Raw genomic sequence first — 16,287 nt, 5'->3', positions numbered from 1 at the left:
CTAATGTTTCTGCCTTTCTGGCGTTTTTACTTTTCGTGTGCCTGTGTGTATATTATTCATATGCTGCCATTTTATTATATTAAAAAACATGAAAATATTTATATGAGTCATTCTTGCACCGCTGACAACACTGTCGGATTTCGAAAGCAACCACTTTTCAGCAAGGCATTTAAGAGAAATGTCACCATGGGCTGACATAAAAAAATAAAATAAAATAAAAAACAGTAGAGGCATTACATCTTCTAAATATTGACGAGGCAGAGATTGTCAGATCCCGTCGACGAAGAGGATAAGACTTGGACGAAGAGGAGGCTACAGAGAGTTGTTTTTGGCTGGTTGATTTATTGAACATATTAGCACATTACAAAATATAAGTTGAAGTTAAAATAAAAATTTGAAGAAAGAAAATAATGTCATAATTGACATATATACATACATATATATATTCTTATCCAATAACGTATCATTAAAATACAAAATAAAAAAGGAAAATGAACAAGTTATGAACAGTTAACTGGCAGATTTGATTTGAAAGATACAAAACCTCAACATACCGTCTGACTAGTAGGGGGGATGGGGGTACTGAGCTACAATACATAATTTACATTTACATAAAATAAAATAAAAAACTTTAGTAGTTGCTCAAACGGCTTGTATTTACGTGTAATAATAATTTTAAGCAATGACATCATTACCAGCGCTCAAGCCGTTAAAATTACGGCTCTGGGTGATCTCATTAGTAGTTTTAAAATTCTGATAGACATTGTGCAAAGCAAGGAAAGACTCCTGCTCTTTTTCAGTGGGTTAAAGATTTTGGCTTGGAGTTTTACATCACATCAACAGTGCGCTCCGCTGAAGTCTCCCCGCACCGGAAGGTTTGGTACACTCATACGTCGAATGCGAAAGTGATTTGTGCATATAGTCCATGTTTGTGAATATGTAAAAGTGTCGTTTGCTTTTATATTATGTTTCGACGTGAGTGAGGTCGTTAAAAAGCTTTCTTTTTTGGCCCAAATACTAATGCTTTACTCCTGTATTTGAATGTGTTGATTACTGTACTATTATGTCTAATCACCATTCACACGCTGGAGCGCTGAGGTTCAGAGTTAGCATCAAGCCCCCCCCCCCCAGGGGCCAATTTCTCTGCGCTTTGAATTCTGGGAGCTCATACAGAAGTTTCAAGATGGCGGCGAGCAGGAGACTGATCAAGGTAAATCATCCGACTTCGTTGTAGTCACATTACCTGCATCCCGTTTCGGTGTCAGAGGTTATGAATTTAACAAATCGTTGATACAAGCGGACGCTAGTCCACACTGTATATGACAATACATCGTTTTAATTGTACAATTATATGAACGAGGTTATACCTAGCTGATCTTAAAGCACCCGGCAAAATAGGCCAGCAGCGATAACCAGTAAAAAGAGTTGAACTACGAAATGTATTGATTTAATGTTTGATAACTTTGCATTGTGGATAGTCTTGTGTACATGAACAAGGCGTTGGTGTTTGATGACGCTCACATAAAACGGTGAATTTCCAAGACACAATGCTTCGTGTTTGCTAATCAGCTAACTTGCTCTCCTAAGATCTGAGCTGCGTTTAAGCTAGCTCGTCGGCTAATGTTGACTGAAAGAGTTTAGCGTCCAACAACTGTAATTTGGGCACAATTCAGGTCTTACATGCAACGTATTTCTATTGAGGAATTACAATACATTGTAGAAGCAAGTGTTAGGAGTTACGTTTACCCATTTCATTTAGCACTTCGGAGCTGGATCTTCCTGTTTCGTTTTTGTCAACCTAGTTGATGTGCGCACAAATCATTCGATTCATGTAGTCGTAAATGAATTTAACGCAGTCCATCTAGTCTTGATAGTTTGTCGGTTTTTATTTGGATCAACAACAACTTGGTAGGCTAACGATATTTTTCGGCTTTTATTAGATTTTTACCAAGTGTAGAACGAGAATGCATATTTACTAGTTGTTTTAGCATTTTTTTCTTTACTGAACACACAACTATCTTGCCTTCATAAATAAACACGATACACAACATCAGTACTGGAAAACATTGTCTTTGATTAGAAAAAAAAATCAAAGGAAAAGTATAATTTAAGCATATTTTTAATCCCTCTTGCATTTACTGATCTTCTGTTAAGTTCAATGATGACAAATAATGTAATTGACTGTTTAATTATACACCAGCACTGAACTTCATACAAGCAGTTTGCACAAGTTGAAATCGTCCCAACTTGACCATAAGATGAACACAAAACAAAAAAATCTAATTTACCATTGTAGGTCTGATTAAAGCAGATCTTAACTCACTGCAGTAAACGTCAAATTGTTGACAGTAAGTCAGAGGTGGATATTGGACGTGCTGTAAGAGGTACTGAGTAATACCTAACATTTTCTGGCATATGTTTTCTTTACACTAGGGATGCACCGAAATGAAAATTTTGGGCCAAAAATGAGAAATGCTTGGCCGAAAATCGAATCGCCGGAAAAAAGTACGCCAATTTTTTATTATCATTGCATTTATTATAATTAATTAAAATTATAATATTATTATAAAATATTTAGTCTTTTTTAGCACGGGCATTTTAACAAAGCACATTATAAATTAAATTGCGTCCACACCACAGACATCAAAGACATGTTGGCAAATAGTACATTAAACAACAAACGGGGTGAGCAACTGAGCATTTCCTGGCGGTGCAATTGCACTTTATAGTCAATTTACAATAGTTCGCACCGGCAGGCACGGATGCGTGCAGTGCAGTGCGGATGACGCATTAGTAGACTATTTGGAGCGGGACACAGTGCGGCGCACCTAAAATCGGCACATTCACATATTCACCAACGATTAAAAATAAATACATTTTTCGCACCAGCCATTCGGCTTTTGGAACGGACTGCAAAGTCACACATGGCGTCCTGTACAGATCTGTAGTCACCCGGAGATAGTGGTAAAAGTGTTAATTTGTTTAAAACTGTTGATAGCAATAGTGCTAACATTAGATAAAGTATTTAGTACGGCCACCAGAATGCAAGTGAAAAAGTGGAAGTGCTCGAGGGGTTCTCATCAAAGAAAAAAGGAAGGCGCTGAAGGAGGAAGAGTGGCTCACCTGTAGTGCAGTAATCAGCAGCACCCTCTTTTTTTGACATAGTTTACCAAGCAACGCCCCTCTCCTCCGGTGTGCACAATGAACCTGCCGGTACTCACAAACGGCAGCGAGCAGCGAGGCGGACACTTACTCCCGTGTTCGGTGTTTAATTCATACAGACGCTTGCTTTTTATTTTTTTGCTGGCGTCACCACAACATCCTCTTTCGGCCATATTCTTTCGGCTTGAATTGTATGCACATTTTTGACCGAAAAATTTCGGTGGCCAAATGCATCACTACTTTACACATTAATTTGAAAAAACTCCCCTATAGTGTAGTCTATATTATCCAGGGTTTGACATTAAGTTATTTAATTGGCATACACGAATTAACTCGGGTTTTTAATCTAACCGCTCAGTGCCATCCATAAATTAACTTTGGTTTTGCGTTTTTTTTAATGCATTTGATCAGTAGCTTTGATCAGAGGAGAGCCAGCAAAGGGGGGGGGGGGGGGGTGTAGAAGAAGCCTGCAGTGGACAAGGAAGTAGGTGGAGCATGTGGAGGATAGCAATAAGAATTTTGTTAAGACGTGGGAAGCCACCGGGTGATCGCGTGACTGTTTGACTTTCCCGTTCACCGGATTAAACTTCCTGGGCAAACTGCATCAAAGAAGAACGCCACATTGATCTAAAGAAGCCACACAGCAATCAACATATGGCTTTTTACCTGAAAAGACCCCTCATCAAGCCACCGGCGTCTCCAGACTTTCGTGTTCACTGGATGCATCTTCGTGGGCAAACGGCATCACACCATGGGCACAGGGCTTTTTACCTAAAACGCCCCCTCGATGTATCTCCAGCCAGGGAACCATGTGATGAGCGTCTGTGCACGTCTCGTTGGCTGCATCTTCGAGGGCAAGCTGCGTCGCTGTGTAGGTAAGCACGAACTTGGTCCCATGCTAAATTTCATAACTTCAAGATGACTACTTTCACTGTCCCATCAGCCCACGTCATATGATGGCTACACTATAATATTGCCTTGTGTGTTATAGCAGTGCATGATAAGTAAAAAACAAAACAAAACAAAAAAAAAAACTGGTTGGGTCAGTTCGGCAAAACCACTGAATAAATAGAATGGTCAAAGATTAATTGGATGCCTGTCAATAAGAAACACAAGGCTTGTGGTAATAAATGCAACTGCAATCTGCAAGTGCAGCAACAAAAAAGTATTTTTTGTAATTATGTACCTTTTTCCCTTACATTAGATCCAGCACCACAACCACTCAAGCGCCTCCTGTTTGCAGTGTAAAGGAAGGTAAAAATATTTTGTTTCTTCACATTGCAAGAAGTAAATATATTTATAGTGATTGTTATTTATTTTTATTGTGCACATCAGGCATCAGACGTTGAGATGATCCTTGGATCGCGTCATGCTGACTTGTGTTCATGTTTCACAAAGGACAAAGAAAGTTTGCGCCATAAAGGTGGACAAGACTGCACACATGCACACACACTTGTAAATAACTCAGTCTTCACAATTTGGAAAAATGATAAAATTACAAATAGATACTAGGATAATTTCGTAGTTAGATAATTGTTTTTTGACATCAATAACCTTTTCTTATGAATTGTTTGTTATTTTGAAGAAAAAATACTGTTTATATGTTTGACCTGTAATAAAAACAAAAACGATTGCTGTCAACGTTGATTTTTTACTTGAAATGCATCTTTTCACAAAACCCTTGATTTCTCCGTTATTTTTGTCAAAACAGGATTTTTAGTTAAACTTGCCTAACTTATACTGCTGATTACTCAAGAATGACAAATGCTAGAGACAAACTTGTTTTTCTGATTTAAGATGAGGGTTTAAGCTTTCTTTCGGTAGGTCCCATGTTTATATGCCCATAGAACAAAATATTCCATAGGCTGTCAAAAATGGGTTGAAATCCTGTAAAATGGCTGGCACTGAGGGGATAGCAGCGCTGCAAATGGCTGGCATTCAATGAGTTAAGGGTGACCCGTTGGCCTGTGGGCCACCATGTGACACTGACCTCTGTAAACTTCTTACCTAGCCAAGTTGGCAATTTTACATACTATTACACTTTCTATCAACAGCAGCTGCAGTCTAATTAATTACCTAACTAATTCATGGTTAAGATATGAGCAAGTTATTTCTTTGAGTTGATCGTTTCAAATCCATCCTTAAAACTACTTTGCATTGCTTCGTATGTCAGTTGAATTGTGTGTAACAGTTAGCATAGCATCTAGCTTTGTTGCATTCCGATCATGACAGATAAAAGCCTTTGATTGCTGCAAATAGTTTTAAATTGGGCTGGGGTCGCTGTCTGCGCCTGTTGCGCGGACATTGAGTTTGATGGTGTTTGCAGCATTCTCAGCAATTAGTCTTGTACAGTTGGAAGCCAGAAGTTTACATACACTGTGCAAAAACACACATTTAATTTTTTGTCTCACTGAAGTCCAACCAGACTAAACTTTTCCTGTTTCATGTCAGTCAGTGTTACCAAAATTATTCAATTTGGTTAAATGCCACTATAATGAAAGATAGAAGTTCTAAGATAATTTTAGGATTTTGTTCGAGGTCAAAGGTTTGCTTACCTAGTGCTGGGTAATATAGAAAAACAACTTCCATCACGATATAAGTTATCTTATATCACAATAATGATATAAAACAATATATTTTCAGTCTTTCTATTTAAAAGAAAATTATACATCACTCAATGACTGTTTACTTTTTCTCATTTTATTTTGGAGTGACGTTAAACAGATACAGTATGTATCAAGAGAGAAATGCATCCAGCAGAGCTGCTATTTAAAATGATCAAATTTTCACAAAAGAGGCACAGTCACCACAAACATATTTGTATGTATTTATGAATCTAAATAGGGGATACAAAAAAAATTCAGACAGAAGTTGTTTTAAAAAAAAAAATGATGAGCTCTACTGCAGTATTTAGGCCATTTTTGGAGGTGCTTCAGAACCCAAACTGAACAATAGCACCCCTAATTTTTTTAGAGTATATAGATATATTTTTACTGTGTGTTCTTTTTAACAAGCTAGAAACTTATACCTATACCTGTAAATATAAAACCATAGAGTTGAAAAGTAATATTTAAACAACAAAAATACAATACACCCCCCATTTGATTGAAAATGGTTTGATCCACCTCAACCCCTCCTCCTGCCCTGCTTACAAGCAGATGATGGAGCATGTCGTCCTCCTCAGTCCAGTCACAGGGTATGTCTCTGTAGTTGAGTGAAACTGTTCCTTCATTTTACCAGGATATGTGAAAAGTTTCTTACCTTCTACCACTCAACACCAACACATTATTTTCATTACTAGTCTGCTTTTTTTGCTCCTCAATCATGTTACTAAGTGCTAATGAGGGAAACAAGTTTTAATATTAATGTCTCTATTGTGCTGCTATTGGCTAGTTTACTATAGCGTGTGTGGCGTGCGTGCGTGGTGTGCGTGTCTGCACAGAAAAAAAAACTAGCCTCATGGAGTAGGTCATGGACATAAGATTGTTTTTCAGCAAACAAAACCTCCATTATGAAGTATTTGTGTTAAAGACAAGATGTAAAAAGGCAGACACAAACAGTGCTAAAGTCAATTTGTTTTGTTCATATGTTTTATATGTATCTGTACTTCACTCATTCACAGACTTGTACATGCATTAATTATTATTTTGTGGATTCAAGCACATTTCTTTTTTTGTTGTGTATGGAATGTATGTTTTTTATTACGTAGTACAGACCAAGTATAGTAAAAAAAAAAAAAAAAACAATCTTGTATTAAGTTAATATCTGTTAACATATTTTATATGTTGTGTGTTTTATTTAAAAGAAAATTTCAAAAACAAGTCCAAGGTCCATTTTTGTTAATTCTCACCGTAAACTGTGGGGAGCTGGTTTACTCCAGAAACATGCATACTGTCAATGCCTATGTTGAGGAGCTGTTGTATCAAAAAGAGTACCCTTCTCAAGAAATTAGGGTTGGTATATGTTTATAATAATTATATAATAATAATATTTATTGGTATGAAAGGTATTCACTTCAGTATATCCATCCATTTTCTGAATCGCGTGTCAAGCCTGTACGTTTAATCTTCCTCCTCCTGGTTGACGTACGGGACGCCGTTACAATCACATCACTTCCTGTTTAGCGAAGTGTGTAGCATTACTTTTTCTCCCCAGAGACTCATTAAAAGGCCAACTGTTTTAGGGTTTTCTCCGCCGTTCAAGTTTTTCAGAAAAACTTAAAAATCCGTGTTTTAATGATTTAAAGGTTTGACACGCTTCGTTTTAACGTGGTACCAGCGAGAATTTTGTAACACGTGTAATCGATCACCCGTGCACTTAAATTAATGTCAGTTTCACGATAACGTTAGCCGGTTAGCAAAACGGTTAGCATAGCAAGGATTCTACGTCTTTTCTTTGTTAATCACGGCCCATAATCTCTTCGTGAGAATTTTCAATACTTGTAATTGACGAAAAAGTGCTTCTTATACGCCGCCACAGAGTCTGTGATTACTAACTTAGGAGCAGAAGCGCAACATGTTTATGTGCAGTATCAGCCAGCCAAAGCTTGTTGCTATGCTGCTACGTAAATGGTAGAAACGATTAGGGCTGAACGATTAATTGCATTTGCAAACGTAAGGAGAGAAAGAGGAAGCTGCAACTAAAGCCTGGCGCCATAAGTGCACGTAATTTTGGTGATTTATTTATTTTTGTCTTATGAGACCTTGAGACGAGTGTCTAACATGTTTAATCTGTTTGATCTTTGTTTTAAAACAATACTTCATAGTTGTGAGTTATGACTTTTCGGCTACCGTAGTGTCGCACGTTTTGTAAACTGAATGTACATGCAAGTGTGTGGCAGCGGCTGATAAATTTGAGTTGTCCTGTATTTTGAGGTTAAATAGGTCTGTATGTGGCCATATGTTGTCGTCCGATTGCATGAATGAAAACAAAATTAAATGATTATTGCTTGTCATTACTCACCGTCATTTAGGAGCTGCCGCTGCAGCCTCTTTTAATGTACATGTATTGTAGCGTTGGTAAACTAATTAGGCCAGCGACGAACAAACAACTTTTTTTTATTTTTATTTTTTTTTATGACAATTTGCAAGTAACTGTTGGCCGTAACCACGCCAGAACACAACAGCTCCGAACGCGCTTGGCTTGCCAGAAGTTTATATACACTGTGCAAAAACACACATTTCGTTTTTTATCTCACTGTCTGAAGTCAAATTAGACTAAACCTTTCCTGTTTCATGTCAGTCAGGGCCACCCAAATTATTTAATTATGGAAAAAAATGATAAACACGATTATTTTGGTAATAATTGAAATCACGATTGTTCAAAATGATTATTTTTTTGTTCAAAACAAGAAAGTGTTCAAACATTTGAAAATATTAAGACAAAATTATTTGAAACACTATAATTATGTAAGTTCCTTTTGGATGAAACATTATTTATAATAATATATATTATTTATGTTAGCAAAAATTTGAAGTTGGGGTGCAGTGTATGCAGTATGGCTTGTGGGACCGGGTGCAAGCTACTTTTGACAGGGGCGTCAGAACTCGTGTGGGCGTGACTCAAAACAACTCAAAATTAATATTATTAGGGTTGCAGCTATCAAATAATTTAGTATTTGGTATTATAGTTCCTACTGAAAATTTTAGCGAATAATCAGGTATTTGGATAGAAATAAAAATACAGTGGAACCTCGGAGTTAAAACATCTCGGAACTCTTACAATTCGGACTTCACCCAAAAAATCTGAGTAAAAAATGCCTCGGGAGTTTGAACTCATTTTCGGCGTTCGAACATCCAAGCAAAGCAAGCTACTCCGAACATACCTTGAAAACGGGTAGCCGAGTGAAGCAGAGCAATGCCGAATGCTCACGTTGCGGCAGTTTACAGTCAGATTGTGAGTACTCTCGGAGGTGCTCCATACTCGCGAGTGCATTTTGATTTTTCCACGACAATTTTCTTCGCCATGGGCCTAAAGAAAGACAACAGTGGCAGCAAAGTAAGACATACAGTGCTCGTACGAACCACAGTGCAATTAGGAAGGGGATTATCGCGCAGTTGTAACTACCGTGACTACTAATGTAAATACTGGCACGAACAGTGGGTTCAGTTGTACTTGAAGTATATAAGAATGTACTTGCGTTGCTTTTGATCAATCCTAATCCACAAATCAGTCAGTCCTCATGATCTTCTGTATCAGAAACAAACAACTGGCCAAGTTCTCCATCAAACACGCCTTCTCATTGTCAGAGTCAGTCTCGTTGTCGTGTCCTCGGAAATGATGCTGGCTTTTGCGTTTGCCCAAGCATTCCCGATCCATTGACAAATTGTGGCATAACTCCGCACGGTGCTGCCTCCCAGTCTTGGTAAAGCTGTGTTCGCCAGCCTCCCGGAATGATAGCAAGCTCCGCAATCATTTGCCTAACTTTTTTTTTTTTCACAGCGACTGAGAGATGTGCGCATTTGAGTCACGGAGATAAAGGAAGGAAAGGTGATGTGTGGGGAAAAAACAATCTAGTATCTTTAGTATGTGGTGGGATCTGTTTAGCTACATTGTGTAAACTTGCACTACTTCAAAGTGACTTTTTCAATGTCTGTTGCTGTAAGTGCACGTTGTTCAATAAAGCATTTAGAAAAGAAAGGAAAAAACGGAAACAATACACTCCTGTTTGTAGTAGTTTAGCCCTGACACCCCATTGCATTTTGTATGTTCCATCTCCCTCACTCCCCGCTCGAGCAGACCGCTCTGTTTTGGAGGGAGCGGTCAATCAAACAATTAACTTGTAAGTAGCTTGTTAAGCTCTGAAACAGCCAAAAAAGAAAAAAAGAGGACACATGCTCATTGAACATGCATGCTTTAGCGCTATGGCATAAGTTTGAACACAAGAAATCACGATTGACAGAGCGAACATGCGGGGGTGGTGAAGTTTGGCAGGGGGAGAGGAAGAGGAGGGGCTGGAGAACTCACCACCAAGTTGACTCCTCCTTGCTCTCATGTCTGTCCTCAGTCAGGTCCGCCTGCAATGTGTGCGGGAAGTCTTCTCACACAGTCGGTCAGATTTTGGACCTTGGTCCACACACAAGGCGCACCTCACTATTAGGCGCACCGTCGATTTTTGAGAAAATTTTAAGACTTTAAAGTGCGCCTTATAGTCGTGAAAATACGGTAAGTTGTGTTACTGACGTCTGTTGCAACAGTTTAGGGCATTTATATTGCAGTTGTTCACAAACTGAATAGACGAGCACGTCGGCAGCCCTTAAACATCAATGACACACTTCCGGAAACAACTTCAAAATAAAAGCTCTACAATGGATTGGTCTACATATACTACTTAGTAAGGTTAGGTTCATTTTGAAATCGGTTTCTTACAACCCTGTGTACTGTCATGCATACTGCCGTTAGCTTGACTATGACTATCTCAGCGGGTATCCGAGGCAGACATGTCGAGGACTCGTTTCAGCCCTAGTATTAATAATATATTTTTTTAATTGCCAATTTTGTAATTATGGAGGGTAATGATCAAAATTGCAATTGAATTTCAATTAATTGCACAGCCCTACCTTCCACAACAGGGATGTGATTTTTCCGCTAATTCGCGGAATTCCGCTTTTTTTTTATCTCCCCCCCAAAAAAAAAATTCCGATTTTTTTATATATTTTTTTTTTTTGTAGTTCATTGTGTATGCACATGACTCCGACAGATAACATCTTCTGCTATAACAAAGACATTTGTGGTATGCTCTAATATGAGTTACTTTTCATTTGGTCATGTTACAATTATTTGTTCATGAAATTTGAACTCTTCAACATTATTTATGTGTTAACTTAGTAATCACATTAGTTAGATATGATGATATTCTCAGTGATAGTTTTTAAAAGCAAAGGCAGTCCAATGTTTTTGAATGTGACTGATTTTGAGTTGGCTAAAACTGCCATTTTATATGGGATAGTTCAATATACATTGAAAATTTATGCTGTTGTTTTGTCTATTTCTTTGTCATGTGAGTGCATTGAAAGTACTTAAAAACACGGAAAACCCATGAGCCCCCCTTGTCCCCCCACCAGGGCGCTGCCCTGGACCTAGCTGGGTGCCAGCGGCCCCCAGACCCCCGGCTAAATTTTCAAATAATTTCACTTTGGTCAAATCACATCCCTGTCCACAAGCTTCTGACAGTACTCTCCACAGATTTTTGCTGAGATTAGGGCTGCCAAAAATTAGTCGACTAGTCACGAAGACGTCGACGATCAAAACCGTCGACAATTAATATTAAATAGTCGACTAGTTATTTATTTATGTGTTTATTAGCTGCCTTGCTTTTGTCGAAAACTGCCTCGTCTCACACTTCTCCCGGAGCTGGATGCCATGTCTGTGACGACACGTGCAGTAGTATTCATCCCGGTTTTCCGCAATGGAAATAAAAGCATTATGGGTACTGTAGTTTCATGGCTAACCTGTGTTTGCAACAGAACCTGAAACAGGCGCATCTCAACCAAAATACTTCATACGAGGTAAACCTCCCTTTCATGGCACCACGGCAGTGATAAAGCAGCATTCAAAAAGGAAGCATGTTAGGGCTGATGCCTAATAATATTTCTGGCATAGTGTATATACTGTAGTCATGTCTGGAAGCATAGTGTATATACTGTATTCATGTCTGGAAGCTAGCATTGCCACCGTGTGTGTAACATGATGTTCTGTTTGGCACGCTAACATATTTGTAAGATTTCCGGAGGCTTTAGTCAGCAAAATTGTGTTTATTAATAACCAAAACAGTTTGGCACTGAACGCGTTGACATTGAACGTGCTCTCTCACTGAGGCAATATTCCTCTCCTTTGACTCGCGACCGACCACACACAGTGTTGCGTTATATTCCTCTCCTTTGACTCGCGACCGACCACGCACAGTGTTGCGTTCATGAACTCGGGCATAGCAAGACTCAATAAAAAATGACAGCCTTGACACAACCCCTCAACGGCAACACAATACAGTAAACCACACATTAGTTTATAATATACAGTACAGTGCTTAAAAAAAAAATCCTTCTAATCTTTTAAGGATTTATTATTGTTTTTTATTTCAGGTGCATACCACATTTTGTTAGTGTAAATCAATTTACTGCTTTTAAATTACACATACTGGTGAAGCAAAACAAACATTTTGGATGAAGGGTAAATAAAACAAAATCAAGTACAGTAATTTCTGGACTACAAGGCACACCTGACAATACGCCGCGCTAGCTAAATTTGGGGAATACTCGACTTTGTTACACATATAAGCCGCACCGACTCTAAGCCGCAGGTGTTTTTAATGTTACCGCACCGGGTTCCTACTGCTTTCTTTTCCATAATGAGGGCGCAAATTGTCTCGCTCTTTTTCTCTCTTCTACTGTATTTGGGCTCACTTGGTTTTGTTTGCTTTGCCTGACGCTCTTGCACTTTCTTTATAGTGCACCCCCTTGTGATCTGATGGATAAGCCAAGCCGCACCTTTGTATTAGTGTCGTTCCCTTTTTTTCTCTGAAAGCTCAGTATTGTTCATCATTGCTCTCCCTCTTTTTTTTCTCTTTTTATTTTTTTGTATGTGCATGTGCGAGTGTGTGTATGGATATGTGCGTGTTCATTAATTCACCTAAAACCTATTAACAATCCCATACCGTTCACCTAAACCGAATACTTTAGAATCCAGCTAGAGTCGTGAAGTTGTCAGAAGACCTGAGGAAGGATCAAAGAAAAGAAAGAAAAGTGAAATCCAGCACCGACCAGACAGCACCTACTAACCACCTTGTTACCAACCAGAATCTTTCACCAACCCCAGAAACATCTAGGGAGACCTCAAGAGACCAAAGGAAGGACTGAGGAAAGGAAGGAAGGATAGATGAAGCAGAGTGAGATCCACAGACATCAGCCTCTACCGATTCAACGACCAGAGGAAGAAGCAGATTGTGTTTGAATTTCGGTAGATGCTGGTGTGGTGGATCTGGCATGCATGAAAACCTCCACCAAAGAGAGGAGCCGTCAACCCCGACCAGGACAGAGCAAGCACAAACTCCCAGGGCCCTCCAGGAGCAAACACAGGAGCCAGGAGTGCCCCCCACTCCAACACGGCCCTCGCCCCAAGCCCAACGCAGCAGAACGGGGCTCGTCAGGGCCACCAGGCACCCCACAGGCCCACAGCCCCCGCTCCCCCCCATGAACACCCCCACACCCCACACCCATCACACCCCAGCCCTCGCCGCCTCCAGGCCCCCAAACCACCAGACACCCCCCCACCCGCTCGACATTCACTGATGTGTGACATGTTTACTGCATGCCGAGCTAAGATATTGTATTGGCCCTTGAATGCTTTGAACCAATGGCAGGATGGCTTTTTCATGTTGAGAGAAAAAAACTCAGTATGGTATCAGCATCGGCCGATACTGCAAAGCTGGGTTCGGTACTTGCAGCCAAAAAACGGTATCAGAACAACTCTACTTTGTATTAATCGCATTTGGTAAAACCGCTGACAGCGTCCTGTGATCCGAGATCTTGTCCGGTTTTGGTCGAGACGAAAGTAGTCCGGCAAGTTGGCTGGTGTCACAAAAATATAGTGTTTTTCTTCTAAAAACTATTTTTGGTTCAAAAGAGTGATACATTAGCATCACAAAACTGCACATTAGAAAAAAGTCAGACTCTATTACCGGCGGGCTCTATTTTTCTGTTCGGATCATTGCGCGGCGCACTGCATCCAGCTGACAGATCCACAACCAAGTTGTTTAGGAGTGTTTACCTAGCGCGAGAGCTAATGGTATATAACGTTGCGATTGTATAAACTTTATAAGCTTGTATAACTAAGGTGTGTTTTTGTGACACGTCACACTATATTATATTGTTCTATATGCAAAAATGGTGCGGACGCGTGATTTCCCGGGCTGTACCAATAAAATTTTCCCTGAATCTCTGCACATTTTTCACCGCTTTCCGAGCACTTCAAACAAGTATACACCCCATTTGGCAGTGACAGTCACCCGCTCTCTCAGGGCTACAGCTGATCAAGTTGTACCACTTCTCTATCCCTCGTCGCTCTCGCTCTCTCTTTCTGCCCGTTCTAATTCCATCTGACGAATATCTGCATCAGCATATTTGGGTTTATCGAGATACCCCCCTTGGCTCAGTGCTAAGACATTGTTGTTGTAGTCAGACTTATCGTGAGTTTTGAAAGTTATAATTACGGTGGAACGCGCGTCTGTCAGCTGCATATGCAGCGCTCCGCAAACAGAAAAATAGTGCCCGGCGGTAATGGAGTTTGAGTTTTTTTTTTATTATGTACAGTTTTGTGATGCAAATGTGTCACACTTTTGAACACAAATTGTTTTTAGAAGAAAAAGGCTTTATTTCCGTGACCCCAGCCAACGTGACAGACTACCTTTATCTCGATCAACACCAGACCGGGTCTCGAGTCACAGGACGCTGTCAGCGGTAAGTCAGTGCTGATTTCACACCACTTAAGGTGAGGATGCCATACAGATTCATGTCTAAAAACTCGAACTATCCCTTTACAGTGAGGAAAATAAGTATTTCACCCCCTGGTGATTTTGTGAGTTTGACCCTTTACAAAGAAAGGAACGGTCTATAATTTTCATGGTAGGTTCATCTTAACAGTGAGAGACAGAATATTAAAAAAAATCCCAGGAAATCACATTATATTAATTTTAAACATTTATTTGTCTTTTATTGAGGAAAATAAGTATTTCACCCCCTACCAACCAGCAAGAATTCTGGCTCCCACAGACCGGTCATGTGACCAGGAGGCACACACATTAGTCCTCTTACTTAATTGGTATTCCTAATTAAGTTCCCGTTACCTGTTTAAAAACACACCTGTTCACAGAATCAATCAATGCATCAGATTCCAACCTCTCCACAATGGGCAAGACCAAAGAGCTGTCTAAGGACGCCGTAATGGATTGAAATCCTGTAGTGCCCGCAAGGTCCCCCTGCTCAAGAAGGCACATGTACAGGCCCGTCTGAAGTTTGCCAATGAGCACCTGGATGATTCAGAGGAGGCTTGGGAGAAAGTGCTGTGGTCAGATGAGACTAAAATCAAGCTCTTTGGCATCAACTCGACTCGCCGTGTTTGGAGGGCGAAAAAAGCTGACATTGACCCCAAGAACACCATCCCCACCGTCAAGCATGGTGGTGGAAACATTATGTTTTGGGGCTGTTTCTCTGCTAAGGGTACAGGACGACTTCACCGGATCGAGGGGAGGATGAATGGGGCCATGTACCGGGAAATCTTGGGTGAGAACCTCCTTCCCTCAGCCAGGATATTGAAAATGGGTCGTGGATGGGTGTTTCAGCATGACAATGACCCAAAACATACAGCAAAGGCAACAAAGGAGTGGCTCAAGAAGAAGCACATTAAGGTTATGGAGTGGCCTAGTCAGTCTCCAGACCTTAATCCTATAGAGAACTTGTGGAGGGAGCTGAAGCTTCGAGTTGCCAAGCAACAGCCTCGAAATCTTCAGGATTTGGAGAGGATCTGCAAAGAGGAGTGGGCCACAATCCCTCCTGGGATCTGCGCAAACTTGGTGACCAACTACAAGAAACGTCTGACCGCTGTGCTTGCCAACAAGGGTTTCTCCACCAAGTACTGAGTCATGTTTTGCTAGGGGGTGAAATACTTATTTTCCTCAATAAAAGACAAATAAATGTTTAAAATTAATATAATGTGATTTCCTGGGATTTTTTTTAATATTCTGTCTCTCACTGTTAAGATGAACCTACCATGAAAATTATAGACCGTTCCTTTCTTTGTAAAGGGTCAAACTCACAAAATCACCAGGGGGTGAAATACTTATTTTCCTCACTGTAAGTATAAGTACGTATTTCCATCAGTATGTTTTGGCCTTCCTGGAAGAGTGACCTCAATTTAAGAACCACTTTTGATAGCTAATGAAGATAGCATTGCTAAAAACAAAGAGTCTTACACATTTTCTACAGCCATCATTTGTTTCATGGTCTTCTTTTTGTCTACCTCCGCACGTGTGAGTCAAATACACTTTAAATTGCAATATGCTAATTCCTGCTTCATGGGCTGCTCCTTCTTCCTACGATGGCTCAGGCTCAGAACTCAGAAGTAGCATGACCC

General features: G+C 40.0%; 1 protein-coding gene across 1 annotated transcript in view; it reads left to right on the top strand.

The window, feature by feature from the left end:
* Positions 1-1,033: 1,033 nt before the first annotated feature.
* ube2l3b (ubiquitin-conjugating enzyme E2L 3b) overlaps positions 1,034-16,287 on the top strand; it is a 29,311-nt gene continuing 14,057 nt past the window's right edge. Inside the window, exon 1 of the mRNA XM_077561899.1 lies at positions 1,034-1,210. Coding sequence (XP_077418025.1) covers positions 1,064-1,210 — 147 coding nt within the window. The 5' untranslated portion in view covers positions 1,034-1,063. The remainder of the gene's footprint in view (positions 1,211-16,287) is intronic.

The sequence above is a fragment of the Vanacampus margaritifer genome, chromosome 3 (assembly GCF_051991255.1).
Source record: "Vanacampus margaritifer isolate UIUO_Vmar chromosome 3, RoL_Vmar_1.0, whole genome shotgun sequence".
NCBI classification, from domain to species: Eukaryota; Metazoa; Chordata; class Actinopteri; order Syngnathiformes; family Syngnathidae; genus Vanacampus; species Vanacampus margaritifer.
The sequence above is the reverse complement of the archived record's forward strand: the minus strand, read 5'-3'. Positions and strand labels throughout refer to the sequence as shown.